The sequence below is a fragment of the Herpailurus yagouaroundi genome, unplaced genomic scaffold (genome assembly GCF_014898765.1).
Source record: "Herpailurus yagouaroundi ecotype Mexico unplaced genomic scaffold, PumYag 190, whole genome shotgun sequence".
Taxonomy (NCBI): domain Eukaryota; kingdom Metazoa; phylum Chordata; class Mammalia; order Carnivora; family Felidae; genus Herpailurus; species Herpailurus yagouaroundi.
In genome coordinates this window covers 19,441,093-19,458,267 of record NW_024412421.1, presented here as the reverse complement: position 1 = coordinate 19,458,267, position 17,175 = coordinate 19,441,093, and the positions used below count along the sequence as shown (strand labels likewise).

At 49.6% G+C, this 17,175-nt stretch overlaps 1 protein-coding gene across 2 annotated transcripts in view; it reads left to right on the top strand.

The window, feature by feature from the left end:
* The window catches only part of RANBP10 (RAN binding protein 10), a 62,538-nt gene extending 45,374 nt beyond the window's left edge, over positions 1-17,164 (top strand). The window contains exons 4-13 of one of the 2 annotated variants that reach the window (XM_040498410.1): positions 7,245-7,267; positions 9,491-9,675; positions 12,108-12,220; positions 13,676-13,784; positions 13,895-14,043; positions 14,237-14,441; positions 15,182-15,303; positions 15,798-15,943; positions 16,244-16,355; positions 16,818-17,164. In XM_040498410.1, coding sequence (XP_040354344.1) covers positions 7,245-7,267; positions 9,491-9,675; positions 12,108-12,220; positions 13,676-13,784; positions 13,895-14,043; positions 14,237-14,441; positions 15,182-15,303; positions 15,798-15,943; positions 16,244-16,355; positions 16,818-16,948 — 1,295 coding nt within the window. In that variant the 3' untranslated portion in view covers positions 16,949-17,164. The remainder of the gene's footprint in view (positions 1-7,244; positions 7,268-9,490; positions 9,676-12,107; positions 12,221-13,675; positions 13,785-13,894; positions 14,044-14,236; positions 14,442-15,181; positions 15,304-15,797; positions 15,944-16,243; positions 16,356-16,817) is intronic. The other variant, XM_040498409.1, reaches the window with a different exon arrangement.
* Positions 17,165-17,175: the final 11 nt, after the last annotated feature.

Below are 17,175 nucleotides of genomic sequence, written 5' to 3'. Positions count from 1 at the left end.
GGGAGCAAACTTGATAAAGGCCAGGGTGACCCAGCAGGTTTTAGTGACAGATGCAGTGCTCTAGCAAGAAAGGAGGATGAGAAAGTGGCTGGATAGTGGTGCTTTCGAACAGGATCAGGACCCAGGAGGAGTAGCAGTCAGTGGAGGGAGAGGGGGCCCTGGAGGATCTCTTGGAAGAGCAACCCTGTACATGTGAAGAGATTTAGGATAAAAGCCTGGGAGATAGAGGGACGTTGGCTATTGTGATGCCTTGTCCTACTGAGGCTGACTGGTATATGGTCCTTGAGTAGTGAGAGGAGCCTTTGGCCACGGTGGCCCTGAGGTAGTGCCTAACTGCTGGGCTTGCCTGCTTGGGTTTGCAGAGGTCTGATCTGGCAGAACCGTACCAGCCAAGCTGACCACAGGCCTTGTCTAAAAAGAGAATTGGACATTTTACTTAGAAGCCTAAATTCTAGGAGGCCTGCATCCCTGGCCTGAGGGGCAGTAAAAAGATGGCTGTCAGTCCCCACAGAGACAACTTCTGTGTGGGTTCTCCATGAGATGAAACTGGGCTGAATTAGGGAACCTGAGTGGAAGTTGGGTTTGCTGGAGGCTGGGTGTCCAGGAGTCAGCATTCCTCAACAGGACAGATAGATGCCAGAGTGGGCAACCAAGAGCATAGCACAGACACTGTAGAGGGGACCCAGGTGCATATCCAGAGAAACCCTCCTCTGAAATCCGTAGCCACCTAGCTGTAATTGCATCCAGCTGGCATCCAGATGGTGAGCAAGCATTTAGGGGCAAGGTCTCAAGATGTCTTCTTGATCCCCACTCTGCTCTCTTACTACAGCTATTTCCTGGCTCTCTTTCTGCTGTCCCAGGAGCCTCTGTTGTGGGTTCTTATTCTTTACCCACGCCCCCCTGTACCTGTCCCAGTCTCGGTCCTTCCCCTCTGCTCTGGATACCTGCCCTCATCACATCCCTCCAGGTTGTCCGCACTTTGCTTGGAGCATGGCATCTGCCATGGGATGAAAAGTTTGGGACATACCCTGCTGTCCTCTCTGCACCTTCAGCTCCTTCATCTGGGCCCTACATGCATGCCAAGCCTCTGAGCTCTTTGTCAGTTGGGTCCCTAGTTCTGTAAGGAACACAGCCACCTTAATGTCAGCCCAAACCCTCTCATTCTTTTTAAACTTTTCTCCCTATTTCATGTGTTGTATAGACCTCCTTTAAGACCTCACTCTGCTTATATTTAAACTTCATGTAGGAGTCTGTTGCCTATTTTTCTGGCCTGTCAGGATCTTCTATGATCTTCCTTGTTCTTTCCCAAATATTTGATAGCCTTGTCAGCATTGTGTTAACCTAAAATTTGATAAATATGTTTATGTATGTTTTCATTAAGGTCTTGATAAAAAATAATGGAGGAGGACAGGCTGAGATTTGAGCCCTTCAGGATATATTAAGAATCACTTTATTGTGTTAGTTTGAAACTTGTGTTTTCTGTCTTGTCCATGAGGATATTAGAGAACTTATTAAAAAAATGTATCTGGCCTGGGGTGCCTCGGTGGCTTAGTTGGTTGGGCATCTGACTTTGGCTCTGGTCATGATCTTATGGTGCGTGAGTTCGAGCCCCACGTCGGGCTCTGTGCCAACAGCTCAGAGCCTGGAGCCTGCTTCAGATTCTGTGTCTCCCTCTCTTTGTGTCCCTCCCATGCTTGCTGTCTGTCTGTCTGTCTCTCAAAAATAAATAAAGATTAAAAAAAAAATGTATCTGGCCTGTCCCCTGCATTTTCTAGATCACAAAATATAATAGAAAGGCAGTGAACTTGGAGTAATAGACTACTTGGTGAATCCTTATTTATTTAATTATTTACTTATTTAAATTTTAGTTAACGTACAATGCAATATTGGTTTCAGGAGTAGAACTCAGTGTGATTTATTACTCACATACAACACCCAGTGCTCATTACAAGTGCCCTCCTAATACCCATCACCCATCTAGCCTATCCCCTACCCAGCTCCCTCTATCAACCCTCAGTTTGTTCTCTATTGTTAAGAGCCTCTTTTGGTTTGTTTCCCTCTCTCTTCTTCCCCCTGATTTCCATGTGTTCATCTGTTTTGTTTCTGAAATTCCACATATGAGTGAAATCATATGGTATTTGCCTTTCTCTGACTGATTTATTTCACTTAGCAGAGTACATTCTAGCTGCATCCATGTTGTTGCAAATGGTAAGATTTCTTTTTTTTTTTTTTTTGATGGTTGAGTAATATTCTATATATATAGCACATCTTTATGCAATCATCAGTTGATGGACATTTGGGCTCTCTCCATAGTTTGGCTATTATTGGTAATGCTGCTATAAGCATAGGGGTGCATGTACCCCTTTGACTCTGTATTTTTGTATCATTTGGGTAAATACTTAATAGTGCAGTTGCTCGGTTGTAGGATAGTTCTATTGTTAGTTTTCTGAGGAACCTTCATATTGTTCTCCAGAGTGGCTGCACCAGTTTGCATTCCCATCAGCAGTGCAAGAGGGTTCTCCTTTCTCCATATCTTTGCCAACACTTGTTGTTTCTTGTATTGTGGGGTGACTGAATGGCTCAGTCAGTTGAGTGTCCAACTTTGGCTCAGGTCATGAGCTTGTGGTTTGTGAGTTCAAGCCCTGCATCGGGCTCCATACTGACAGTACAGAGCTTGTTTGGGATTCTCTCTCTGTCCCTCTCCCCTGCTCTCTTATACTCTCTCTCTCTCAAAGATCATAATAATAAAAATGAGGGCGCCTGGGTGGCTCAGTCAGTTAAGCATCCAACTTCAGCTCAGGTAATGGTCTCACAGCTCATGAGTTCAAGCCCCACGTTGGACTCTGTGCTGACAGCTCAGAACCTGGAGCCTGCTTTGGATTCTCTGTGTCCCTCTCTCTCTGCCCCTCTCCTGCTCTCTCTCTCTCAAAAAATAAACATTAAAAAAATATATAAAAATAATTTTAAAAAGTCACCAATAACTGTTGTTTCTTGTGTTGTTAATTTTAGCCGTTCTGACAGGTGTGAGGTGGTGTCTCATCATGGTTTTGATTTGTATTTCCCTGATGATAAGTGATGTTGAGCGTCTTTTCATGTGTCTGTTAGCCATCTGGATGTGTTCTTTGGAAAAGTGTCTATTCATGTCTTCTGCCCATTTCTTAACCGAGTTAATTTTTTTTTATTAATTTTTTTTTTTAATTTACATACAAATTAGTTAGCCTGTAGTGCAACAGTGATTTCAGGAGTAGATTCCTTAATGCCCCTTCCCCATTTAGCCCATCCCCCCTGCCACAATCCCTCCAGTAACCCTCTGTTTGTTCTCTATATTTAAGAGTCTCTTCTGGGGGCGCCTGGGTGGCGCAGTCGGTTAAGCGTCCGACTTCAGCCAGGTCACGATCTCGCGGTCCGTGGGTTCGAGCCCCGCGTCGGGCTCTGGGCTGATGGCTCAGAGCCTGGAGCCTGTTTCCGATTCTGTGTCTTCCTCTCTCTCTGCCCCTTCCCCATTCATGCTCTGTCTCTCTCTGTCCCAAAAATAAATAAACGTTGAAAAAAAAATTTTTTTTTTAAATAAAAAAAAAAAGTCTCTTCTGTTTTGTCCCCCTCCCTGTTTTTATATTATTTTTGTTTCCTTTCCCTTATGTTCGTCTGTTTTGTCTCTTAAAGTCCTCATATAAGTGAAGTCATATAATATTTGTCTTTCTCTGACTAATTTCACTTAGCATAATACCCTCCAGTTCTATCCATGTAGTGCAAATAGCAAGATTTCATTCTTTTTGATTGCCGAGTAATACTCCATTGTATATATGTACCACATTTTCTTTATCCATTCATCCATTGTTGGACATTTGGTCTCTTTCCATACTTTGGCTGTTGTTGATAGTGCTGTAATAAACATGGGGGTGCATGTGTCCCTTCGAAACAGCACACCTGTATCCTTTGGATAAATACTAGTAGTACAATTGCTGGGTCGTAGGCTAGTTCTATTTTTAGTTTTTTGAGGAACCTCCATACTGTTTTCCAGAGTGGCTACACCAGCTTACATTCCCATGAGTTAATTTTTTTTTTTAATGTTTGTTTATTTTTGAGAGAGAGAGGCAGAGAGAGGGAGACAGAGGATCCAAAGCAGGCTGTGCGCTGTCAGTGCAGAGTCTGATGCGGGGCTTGATCTCATAAACTGTGAGACTGTGACCTGAGCTGAAGTCGGATGCTTAACTGATTGAGCCACCCAGGCACCCCTGGGTTGTTTTTTGGGTTTTGAGTTTGATAAGTTTTTTTACACATTTTGGATACTAAATCTTTATTGGATATATCGTTGGCAGGTATCTTCTACCATTCTGTAGGTTGCTTTTTAGTTTTGTTGACTGTTTCCTTTGCTGTGCAGAAGCTTTTTATCTTTTTTTTTTTTTTCTCCAGAGAGAAAGAGAAAGTGTGTGCACATACATGTTTGAGCAGGGTGGGGTGGGGCGGAGGGAATCTTAAGCAGGCTCCATGTTCAGCATGAAGCCCTACTTGGGGCTCAGTCCCAAGACCCCAGGATCATGACCTGAGCTGAAATCAAGAGTCATATGCTCAACCAACTGAGTCACTCAGATGCCCAGAAGCGTTTTATCTTGATCAAGTCCCAATAGTTCATTTTTGCTTTGGTTTCCCTTGCCTTCGGTGATATATCTAAAAAGAAGTTGCTCAAACCGAGGTCAAAGAGGTTGCTCCCTGTGTTCTCCTCTAGGATTTTGATGGTTTCCTGTCTCACATTTGGGTCTTTCATCCATTTTTGCACTTATTTTTGTCTATGGTGTAAGAGAGTGGCCCAGTTTCATTCTTCTATGTGTTGCCATCCAGTTTTCCCAACTTGGTGAATCTTTTAATGACCTTGTTTCTTTTCCACAAGCCAGCTTATCAATATTGTGCTTCAGAGCCTCACCTGGAATCAGTCACTGCTCTTAACCTCAGAACCCTAACCCTGTCCCCTTTAGAGAAGCAGAATTATGTTTCCTGCCTCTGGCCTCCCCATTCCTTTGCTTTGCTCCATCGTTCCTCTGTCATAGCACTTGCCCTTTGTGTCAATGGTCAGTTGCCTGTGTAATTATTAGTTGCATGGAGCCAGTAGCACTTTCAGGGTATGGCTCCTGGGAGGTCTCAGCAGATACTTGATAGAAGGATGAATGAGCAAATGAATGGAGACAGGAAAATGATGTCTCACCTACAAGTGGTCCATGAACTTGCATTTTTATACAGTTCTGTGTGCTTATAGGCTTTATACCCTCAGCCTCACTGACCCCTGACCTATGACTCTTTGGTTCAGAGTACTTCTTATCAGCAAGTTTGAATGTTCTGTTTGCATCCTGGATCTTTGCCTGACCTTTTCCCCAGATCTTGCCACTACATTGGCCTTGCAGAGGCTCCCAGAGATCTGCAAGGCTGGGGGAGCAGGGTTGCCCTTGTCCAGTGCAATAGGGGGTGGAGTGGCCTCTTTCCTCATTTTCCTGGAAGCACCTCAAGGCCTTGTCCTTCCTGAGTGCCATTGTGAGGTAGATCTGGGCAAGCAAGGGTAGGTCATCCCCTGCCCAGAAATGTGGCAATTGCCTTACCCTGTGGCACAATTGCAGCCAGCTTGTACCAAGACCTCATAGTTTTTGAAGCAGCTTTCACCAAGTATCTCAGTTTCTCCTTTCTTTCTTTAAGTGTTAGGATTAATGTTCCCTCCTTTTTTCAGATGGGCTCAGAAAGATGGGGTAAATGATCAGGGTCACACTGCAAATAACTGATGGAGCCTCGACCTCCTTCCAGGGTCTGTAGGCCTTCTCCCTGAAGTGGAGTGTAGCAGCAGCAGCAGCCTGACCACACTGAGATCCACAAAGGCAGCTCCTGTGCAGACCTGGAGGGTGGACATGACGTCTTCTCATGGGTGCAGAGGGGCTTACAGATTCCATTCTGCCAGCTCTGTGACTGCCACTCTGCATGTGGGCCTGAGAAGTGGCCTCAGGCAGGTAGATCATGGAATTTATGAGCTTCCCTCCCTAAGGAGCATAATAACCTGGCAAAGAATGTAAACAGTTTCTCTGCACCTTGGTTTTTTAATCTGTAAACTAGTGTTAGAGATGGTATACGCCTTCCAAGGTTGTTCTGAGGATTAAGTGGTTCCTTGTAGGGCAGTGAGCCCAGGGCCCAGCTCAGTGGAAGCGTGTGGTATACACTGGTTGGCTGTCAGGATTCTGACGCCAGGTTTACTAGGAGACCTATTATCAAACCCTCACCTGTTCTTCTGTCTTGCTGGGTTTCGGTTTCTCTTCTGGGTAGGAGTTAGGGGAGCAGACTGGGACCTCTAAGGAGTGGTTTAGAAACTTCTCAGTCCAAAAGCTCAGGAGCTTCTAGAAGACATGAGAAATTTTCTAAAAATGGGAGGGCTGTGAGTCCTTGGAAGAGTCTCCTTTGGCCGTGAGTCATTTCTCACTCTAAAGAACATGAGTGTTCTGGTGGATATTCTGAGGTTCCTGCCCTGCTCGTTTATTTGAGATCCCACTTCCCTCCATTCTCACTTCCAGCTCAAGGCTGAGGTACCTGGGAACAGCCCCTTCTCTTTGCAGAAGGGTTCAGAGGGTACACAGGTCATTTGTCAACTTGAAACCTCTGGAGACTCTGGATGGGTGTGGGATGGAGATCAGCAGCTGCCACCCTCCCTGTCTCCACCTAGAGCTGTCTCTGTCAGCTGTCTCTGTCAACTTAGGATGTTGGAGTGTTAGACTAGGAATGAGTCCAGGCCAAACACTTCAGCTAGCTTTATGACTGTTGGGAAATCTTTCAACCTCTGAGGCTTACTTTCCTCATTTGTAAAATGGGGATAAGAAAGCCTGCTCCCCAGAGCTGTTATGCATATCAGATGAGATGATGGATGGAAAAGGGCTTGGCATACACAGTAAGTCTCCATAAATACATGTTGGATCAAAAGAAGGATCAGACTTGAAGAGGCCTTAGGGTAGATCATTTGAGTTTAGTCCTTCCTAGTGGGCTTTCCCTGAGAGGGTGGAAGAACTGTGAGTGAATATTCAAGTATTTGACTTTACTTCCAGTCAGACCCAGCAAATGGAAGGCCAAGGTCTAAACCTACCAGGCCCTAGCACATGCTTGGCTTCCATCATAGGGAGATGTGGTGACCAGCCCCTCCCCAGCCATCGTGATGGACCCTCTGTGGTTGCACAGAGGGGTAGGAGACCAAGTAGCCTGATTTCTGTTCTTTCCCTTCGCAGGTATAGCCTTCACAGACCTCCCGGTAAGTACTATTATTGGGTCTTCTCCCTCTGGGCTCTTTGGGGCTAACTGGGTTGGAGTATGGTGGAACCTGCAAGTACAGGGTGTGGAGTCTGGCTCTTTCCCCAAACAGGGATGTATGCTATGCTCTCAGCTTGAGAGTACCAGTAGGGGTACCTCTTGGCCTTCCTCTCTCTCCAGCAGCAAGGCCTGGTCTTCCTCCATGACTTTTAGCAGGTGACAGTGATTTGTGGCATTTCTTTTTTTTTTTTTTTTTTTTCAACATTTATTTATTTTTGGGACAGAGAGAGACAGAGCATGAACGGGGGAGGGGCAGAGAGAGAGGGAGACACAGAATCGGAAACAGGCTCCAGGCTCTGAGCCATCAGCCCAGAGCCCGACGCGGGGCTCGAACTCACGGACCGCGAGATCGTGACCTGGCTGAAGTCGATGCTTAACCGACTTGCCACCCAGGCGCCCCTTTCTTTTTCTTTTTTTTTCTTTTTTTTTTTTGATTTGTGGCATTTCTAAAGGCAGCTGGGGGATGGCATGGGTGGAGATGAGGGTGGCTCCATGGTTTAGCTAGTCTAGGCCAGTTCTGTGTGGCTTACAGCCAGTGGACTGGGGTGTATAGAGAATTGTTCTTGAACTGTCTTGGAGCCCAGTCCCAGTGCCTACTCATCAGAGATCCCTGAGGAAGGCCACTACCCTGGGGGACTAGGCCTGCTACTGTACAAGGTTCACCCAAACCAGAGAGGTGAGCTTTGTCAGGTTTTCTTTTCTTAGAAAAGGGTGAGGTTTCTTGTTGGCTGAGTTCAGGACTCATCCCCATCTCTTGCACCCTAGTCCTTCATTATTATGAGTCATCACAGGCCTCGTCACATGCAAGGCCTCCACCCAGACTTCTGGGAGTCTGGACTGGCTCTGTGTACCCTGGTTGGGTTCTGGAAGGAGGAGAGGTTTGCTGACTCCAGTGGTAGCCTTGGGATCCTGAGCACCCCTGTGATGCCCTAGCAATGCCCTTGTATCTGTGAGGCCTTCTGAAGCCCAGACTACAGCTCCCAAGATCCTGTTAGAAACTCTTATCTGTAGATCAGAATCCTTCTCTCCTTACCTGGAAGCACCAGAGAGGGGCTGTGGTCTCAGGCAAAGAGAACAGACGGAGAATTCTGACCTTGGCTAGGGAATGGTCTAGTTTTAGAGCTATGAATGTGGGCAGTCATCAGGTGCTAGAAAGTGTATGGCTGCTTCAAGGTAGGGGGCGTCACTGAGGGCATTGATAGGTAAGATTTGCTGGAGAGGGTGGGCTTTGCCTATGGCATGGAGGTTGGGAGGGGAAAGGAAGGAAGCTAGAGATCTTAGGATTCAAGGTTGTGGTGGGCTGAACCCAGTGTTCAGTAAAGTAAAGCAAAGCACATGATACTGAGGAATGACAGACAAATGGCCAGAGGATGGAAGGTGGGAGAGAGGACTGGGGCCCAGTGACAATGAGGAGGAGGCTGGCGAGACACTTGACTAGCAATGGGGAGCCACAGGAAGCACTGAGTGAGGGAGTGATCTGGCAAAAACTGGCCATGGCAGCATATAATGGAAAACAGGGAGCCCCACACCCACAGAGGGACATGACCAAACCTCACTGGCCAGAAGATCCTCCTCTTAGTGAGCCTTTGACAGGAAGGGCAGTGGCCTCTCTTTACCCTTTGCCAGCATCTGGGGGTCCAAACCACCTACCCCCTTTTGCCATGCTCTCCTCCTCCCCACCTTCCTTTCCTGTCTCCCGCATCCCTTCCTGCCCTGTCATATACTCCTTTTTTTTGTGGCAAAGGGATCCTTGGTCTTAGATCATTCTGAAAGGAGCCATTATCCGCCCATGTAGCAGATCTTCATGGGTACACCTGCAGGGTTGTGGAGCCTGGCCTTCCTCCCATGTGTCCTGGATGAGCCCCAAAGGGGGACCTTGGGCTTTGGGGACACCATAACCTCTGATGCAGGGCAGGAGACTCCACTTCGAGCCTGGCTTGATTTTCTTTTGCTTTCTCTCCTGAAGCTTTGGGGAATAGCATCTCTGGTAGGCAGGTGGGCAGAATGTGGCTTAGCCCTGCCTCCTCCAGCCTTACTGCAATTCTCTCAAAGCCGGAGTAGTGGCCTGCAGGACCCAGCGCCTTCCCTCTGCACCAGAGGTAAGGCGAGGTCCTGCTGCCCCTTTGCACTCAGGGCCCAACTGACATTTCATTCTCCTCCTCAGGCCAACCTCTACCCCACCGTAGGCCTGCAGACACCTGGGGAGATTGTGGACGCCAACTTTGGGCAGCAGCCCTTCCTGTTTGACATTGAGGACTACATGCGGGAGTGGCGTGCCAAGGTCCAAGGCACTGTCCATTGCTTCCCCATCAGTGCCCGGCTTGGAGAGTGGCAGGCAGTGCTGCAGAAGTGAGTGCCCCACTCCCACCCTTACCCAGCCCTGGCCCATCCCAAGGGCCTCATTCTCCTCCTATAGGCCCCTGTACTGCTTCAGACTACACCTATGAACTCTAGTGGGTAGCTGTTCCTTCTGGAAAGCACTCCCAGGGTGACTCTGCCTGCTGCTCTCTTGCTTCCCTCTTAGTGAATGGACAGCTTCTGCTCAGTTCTCCAGATCTGTTCCTAACTAAACCTTTGCCCCCTCAACTGGATTGGAAGGCTCTGCCATATAGTATCACCAGCAGAGCTGTTTTCCTTCCCCACGTTATTTTGCAGAGGATGCAGAGGATGTACTAGGATGCCCTGTGGTCTCTTCATTTGTGGACTTTTTTCCACCATAGGGAATATCCATCATGCTGTGACTGTTGCCTGAGATCACCTCTCAGGGTCATCATCTAGCTAAGTTCCACACATTCCTGGCAGTGGTGGTGGGAAGAGAATCATCCTGAGGCCAGCCTATCTGGCTCTTGGATGATTAATTGCTAAACTGTCCTGGAAACCAGTCTTGCTGCATCCCAAGGGAGGCGAGGTTTGGGTCTCCCTTCTACTTGCCAGCTGCAGGCCTGAGTGAGGCAGTAACCAGTACCTTCTCTTCCAGGAGGTGGGTTAGCTTATTAGCTTGGCTCCCAAGGGTGATCAGGGAAGATCTGGGCTTCCGCTAGCCCTGGTTATTGTCCCACAGAGGCACCCAGGTAGCAGAGTCTCTCAGGTGGGGCTGGGTTGCACACTGGGTTCTTTGTGCAGTCTTCCTTTCTTAAAGGATTAATGTTGAGGCAGGTTATAGGGGAGGACTGAGGCAGGGGCTATGTGGCCAGACCCTTCTCAGGAGGAGCAGCACTGTCTTGTTTTCAGCCCTCAGAACTATTGAGAAGCCCTTCCTTGGAGGACTAGCCAGTATACGCCAGTCCCTGACACAGGCTTGCTGAGACAGGCAAGGGGAGAGGTGGAGCTGCTCTAGCTATTTGGGGGAGGGAATGATAGTCTCAGCTTACAGTGTGTTTGTTTATATGTATGTATATGTGTGCCGGTGGGTGTTCATATGGAGTGTTTGCCACGACCTACATATAAGCTGTATCCTGTGATTTCATATGACTTCATTTTATGAACATTGTTAATGGCTGTATTATCTTGGAGACAAATTTACCACAAGCTCCTTGGTGAGCTTGGTGAGCTCCTTGGTGGTTCAGGTTATTTCCTCTCTTTTGCTTGTATAGGCAACATTTTTGTAGGTAAAGAGTTTTTCATATTTAAGATTACTTTCTTGGTGTCCTTTCAAGAAGTGGAATTATTGAGTCACTGGACCATCATATTAGTGGCATCTGATGTGCATGTGGACCATTCATCTGAACCATGTTTTGTCAAAAATGTTTGCTCTTGTGTTTATAATAATAATAATAATAATAACAACATAGTTATTATAATTATTATTTAGGAGGTTTATTTCATTGACTTCTTACTTTGTGCTGGGCACTTTATATGTATCATCTCATTTACCCTTTAAAACATGAGGGGACACACACCTGAACTTCTGTGCCTTTCACATTTGTGTTTGGCAGTTACAATAAGGACATCAGACACATATTTACACCAAGGTATTCACTTCCGTACACATCAGATGTGAGGGCTCATCCTTCTGCTCTGCGTGTGTGCATTCACATATACGCACATGTGCCACCACTCAGCCAGCTGTGGTGGGATTAAATGGCTACTGGGTGTTGGGCTTCTCCAGGCCATTTCCCAAAAATTGTGTTCCTGTTGGCTGCATCGATGCCTATATCTTGGCTTCCTGAGCCCCTGACTTGTGGCATATTGTGGAATAATTTGGGTCATGGGTTAGCTTCCCATCACCCACTAGAGCCAGCACTCCTGAGGGCTAAGTTCACTGGGTGAGCTGCAGTGCTTATGCTGGGCACACGGGGCAGCCTGCAGAGGAGTTTCTGTGTCTACAGAGGGTACGCACATGGCACACGTCGTCTCTGTCTGGGCAGCTCCTGGGCTGATTGGCCAGCTGCCATTCCAGGAAGCCCTCAGAGAGCCTATCAGCCAGCTCTGGGCTTGCTGCAATTCACAGGAGGCACCTGTTTCTGTAAGGAGATGGTATGTGCCTGTGTGTGTATTTTTGTTATCATATTTGCCCACTTGTGGGCAGCATATTGCAGAGAAACTGCATCCCCTCCTCCAAGCTACCAGGACAGCTCTGGTGACCAGCCCTTCTCCAGCCTGACTGCATGAGCACTGGGGGAAGTTTTCATTTTGTTTCAGCCTCTTTATTCTTATTCTGTGGAGGTTGGACCTCCATGATGTGTGTAAGGAAGCCCAGACAGGGAGATAGTTTGTCCCTTCAGGTGGTCAGTGAGAAATGCAGTTCTAAAGTGTCACCTTGAGCATTTCCTTTCTTCTAGCATGGTCTCATCTTACCTGGTGCATCATGGGTATTGTGCCACGGCCACAGCTTTTGCCCGAATGACTGAAACCCCGATTCAGGAAGAACAAGCATCCATAAAGAACAGACAAAGTAAGGTTGATTCTCCTTTCTTCTCTCCCTCCCTCCCTCCCTCCCTCCCTCCCTCCCTCCCTCACCTATCCCTAACTCTGCTCTCTGGCTCATGCCAGCCTTGTGTAACCTGTCAGGAGTCCATTCAGCTCTGGTCCTTACCACCAGGAGACTAGCCCACAGCCCCAGCCCAGCAGCATGGGAATGAATTTCTCAGTGAAGCCTCTTCACTACACACTCTGATGGCCCAGCACAGGCTGGGGCCTGGTATGGCTGAATCCCACTCCTCCATGCTTTGTTTCCTTCCCCCAAATCCTGGCCTCTACTCAGCCTCCTGTTCATGGTCTTTTGGAAGAGTGTGTTTGCATCTTACCAGACCAATGTCCTGCCTTTCCCATTTACTCAGCTTTAGTAGTTCTGCTTGTTCCTGGCCAGAAAAAGGACTGAAGTAGTCAGACAGGGTGAAGGCTGGTTCTCAGTGGCTGCTGCGGTGGCACCTCTCTCTGCTCCCACCTCTGGTCCTGCCTTTTGCAGACAACCGAAGGAAGGAGTCAAAGGAAACTTTCCCAGTGTACATACTGGCCTGCATACTGTGTGTTTGGGGCTCTTTTGTGGAAGGAGGGTGTTGGGAAAGAGGAAACAGAGCCCAGTAAGGAGATAGGAAGAGGAGAGGAGAGTGAGGGAGAATGGGTGTGTGTGGATGTGTGTCTGTGTGTGCCTGCTTGCGTCTCTCTGAGCCTGTCGTCTCTGTGTATGTGCATGTGTCTGTGTCTCCCAGAGAAGCTACGCCCAGCCAGACAGACGGAAAGGGATCCCAGACTTGGGATCTACGAATGAGAGCCTCAGACCCAGAAGTCGCTCCCAGCAAGATGCACCAGGCCCCAGAGCAAGAGCAAGATGCTGATGGCCTGAAAGGTGTCAACTTCAGAGATGCCAGTGTGAGGAGGATGACCTCCTCTCCCAGCAGGGAGCATCCTGCAGCCCCTGAAGACTGCCAGGACTTGGGTCCTGGCCCAGAAACCATTGTGCTCCCTTTGCCACCCCCCTGTGAAGCCTGACAGGAGAGAAGTCTATCTGAAGAGGAGCCCCTAGGGCCACCAAGCTGCCTGGGTGCCCAACCCCAGATCATGTTCCCACAGCCAGAGCCCCTCCCCATGCCCAGGTCCCTGGCGAACTGACCTCCACAGGAGCAAGCCTCCAAATTTGCTCTCCTGCCTCTGCACTGAGTCCCACTTGTTTTCCCCTGTTATCCTTTGAAGACTCCCGACACTTGACAGAAACCAGGGTCCATTTTGGGGCTGGGAGGCCAGTTTCTTTCTTCAGCCTCTTCTGTGAGCATCTCAACCATCATGCTACTCTGAGCTGGCCCACCTGACCACTGGCTAGTCCATGCTCGGGGCTGGTAGTATTGTAGGCATGTGATTATGAAGGAGCTCTACAGCCCCTCACTCACTGCCATACTTTTGCTCTCTGCAGAGATCCAGAAGCTGGTGCTGGAGGGCCGTGTGGGTGAGGCCATTGAGACCACACAACGCTTCTATCCAGGACTGCTGGAGCATAACCCTAACCTGCTCTTCATGCTCAAGTAAGCTTTGGGCACCACCAGCTGCCCCATAGCCCAGCCCCTCCCAGCTGGTGGTCGGAACATATAGCCCAGACCAAGCCCAGAGCATTGCCGCTCTGCTCCCTCTGCAGGTGCCGACAATTTGTGGAGATGGTGAATGGGACTGACAGTGAGGTCCGCAGCTTGAGCTCCCGAAGCCCCAAGTCCCAGGACAGCTACCCTGGCTCCCCCAGCCTCAGCCCCCGACACGGCCCTAGTAGTTCCCACATGCACAACACAGGTCAGCCACTCTCCAGAGGGCTCGGGGAAGAACTGGTGTGGAGAAGAAAGGCCACCCATATGCCCTTCCCTGGGCTGGGCTCAGGGCTCGCTTCTGGATTTGGGGGAAGGGAAATGGGACCACTGTGGTTATTCCTGAGACCCCATTTGATGGCAAACTGCCCCTCTTCTTCTGACTACCCCCTGGTTTCTAGGAGCAGACAGTCCCAGCTGCAGCAATGGCATCGCATCCACGAAGAGCAAACAGAACCACAGTAAATACCCTGCACCCAGCTCCTCCTCCTCCTCCTCATCCTCCTCGTCCTCCTCATCCCCATCCTCCGTCAATTACTCCGAGTCCAACTCAACAGATTCCACCAAGTCCCAGCCCCACAGCAGCACCAGTAACCAGGAGACCAGGTGCCTGTCCTGCTCTGCTTCTTCCTCCTGCTTTCTGCTCTGCACCAGCTGGGCTCACTGCAGCCTGTCCTTTAAGTGCCACCCCCTGTCTTTCACCCCCACCTCCATCCCAAGTCTGTGCCTGGAGTAGTGGCTGCTGACCTGCGAGACCAGGCATTGGCTCCAGCTTCTGGCCCTACCCATGATCCAGCTGCCATTTTCCTTGGCCCTGACTTTTTCCAGAGGCACTGGTACTGCCAGGCTGAGAATGTGGTCTCCTGGGAGCAGACCTGGCAGAACCCCTAGGGTCTACACTAAAGAAGCTTTTGCCGGGTGGGGCTTGAGGTCAGATAGGTTGGGCAGCAGAGGTATTAGGCTATAGACTACAGGTGACTTTCAGCAGCCCCCAGGCATGCCTCAGGTTTGACCTGGGTTTGACACCTAGAGATTCTTATCAGGGGTCTCTGGTCACTGGGGGGTAGGGGAGGAATGTGTAGAAGGGGTGCACCAACTCAGAGGAAGTCCAGGAAGGGGAGAGCCGCAGAGGCAGCTTTGAGACAAGAGTGAGAATCAGATGACAGGCCTCTGGGGATAGCTGGTGTCACACTAGGGTCCGAGTGTTGGAGCCTGGGAAGCCTTTCATGCTCCTAGGGTCCTTTGGTTTACCCACAGCAATCTGTGGCTAAAGCCTGAATGGAAGCCCAACAGGTTGCTCCAGCCACATCCCTCTGGTCAACTCCCACCTCAACCCTTCTCCACAGTGACAGTGAGATGGAGATGGAAGCAGAGCATTACCCCAATGGTGTGCTGGAGAGTGTGTCCACACACATTGTCAATGGCGCCTACAAGCATGAGGACCTGCAGACAGATGAGTCCAGCATGGGTAAGAATGATGGCTCAGCATGGTGATCCCTGAGTGGTAATGGCTCTATCCAGATGTCTTCTGTCCCCCAGGAAGGGATTGGGAAGGGCAGGCTTTGACAGCCTGAGAAACTCTAACCAGACCTGGTCCACTGCCGCCTTAGCCGATCATGAATGGGTGGTTGAAACCGGAAGGCCCCTGGCCTGCTGCCAAGATCAGGGCCCCTGTGTCTGAGGCTAGAGGCAGTTGGTGAGGGTGGGCACTCTTATGAACATCCGTGCATCTGTACGGGGTGGGAGAAGGGAAAGGTTCTAAGTCCAGACCCCTAGACGATGTGCTTGGTGGACTAAAAGCACCTTAGCTACAGATGATCCACCTGTTCCTCCCAGCCCTAACTTGCCTCTGGCAGTCTCCCCAAGGTCCTTCTCGCCATGTTCCTTTTGGGGTCCCCACCCCAGTTCTCCCCTTCTCTCCTTACTCTTCCTGATTTGTTCTCTGCTGGGCTCTGGGTGCAGATGATGGGCATCCTCGGCGGCAGCTCTGTGGGGGCAACCAGGCTGCCACAGAAAGGATTATCCTGTTTGGTCGCGAGTTGCAAGCACTGAGTGAGCAGCTGGGCCGGGAGTATGGCAAGAATTTGGCCCACACGGAGATGCTGCAGGTATAGAACAACCTGACCTTCATACAGAGCAGGCCTCCATTGTTGGGGAGGGAGCAGGGTGACTCTGGGAGGGCTGTGGGGGCAGCAGCAGCAGGATAGAGTGGGTTCTAGTGAAGTCCACAATGGGAAGCAGGACTTTGGGGGTATATGCTACTCTCTCTAGGCTCTGGGGAAGGCACAGTCCTTTCTGACCCTATGCTCACAGGGCACCATTCAGGGCTCTATATGCCCCTGGAGTCATGGAGGTGTGTATGTGTGTGGCGTGTGCCACAGTCCTCTCAAGAATGTCCTGTCCCTTAGGATGCATTTAGCCTGCTGGCATACTCAGATCCCTGGAGCTGCCCAGTTGGCCAGCAGCTTGACCCCATCCAGAGGGAGCCTGTGTGTGCTGCCCTCAACAGCGCCATTTTAGGTAAGCAGATCCAACAAAAACAGAAGCTGGCCCATGAATGCCTAGAGTGGCTCCTCCCTCTCTCCCTGGGGATTGCTGGTATTTGTCCAAATTAGGGCAGTGTGCTCTGCCCAGGCACTCTCTGGTAGCCCACAGGACTTGGGCTTCCATGGCTGAACCTAAATCTTGACCTCTCTCTGCCCAGCTGAATTGGCTGGCTAGATCATGATAGACTCTGGCCTGTGTCTATAGGCCTGGGCCAACACATTGCTCTAAAGAAAGTTAAGGTCCTCAGGTTCCTAGCATGGCTGCATGGCCATGGGCTGGTGGCTGGGACATACTCACACAGAGATATGTGAACACCATGTTCTAAGAGATTCTGTCCACTACCCCTACTTTGTGCTTCCAAGGGAACTTTGACCTGAGCTGACCTGAGCCCAGTTCCTGGGCAGAGCATTTACCAGGCCTGTCTCTCCTTCACAGAGTCTCAGAACCTGCCAAAGCAGCCCCCTCTGATGCTCGCCCTGGGTCAGGCATCTGAATGTCTACGGCTCATGGCCAGAGCGGGCCTGGGATCTTGCTCCTTTGCCAGAGTCGACGACTACTTGCACTAGCTGACCACGCTGGCTGGCCCCACCTGGCCCTTCCTCAGCCCCAGGGCTGGAGCAGCCCTGCCCTCCATAGGCATCTGGCGCAGGGACCTGGAAGCCATGGGCAGAGTCCATTCCTCCTGCCTGGCCTCCCCAACTCTGTTTTCTTTTCTTTTCTTTTCTTTTCTTTTCTTTTCTTTTCTTTTCTTTTCTTTTCTTTTCTTTTCTTTTCTTTTCTTTTCTCTTCTCTT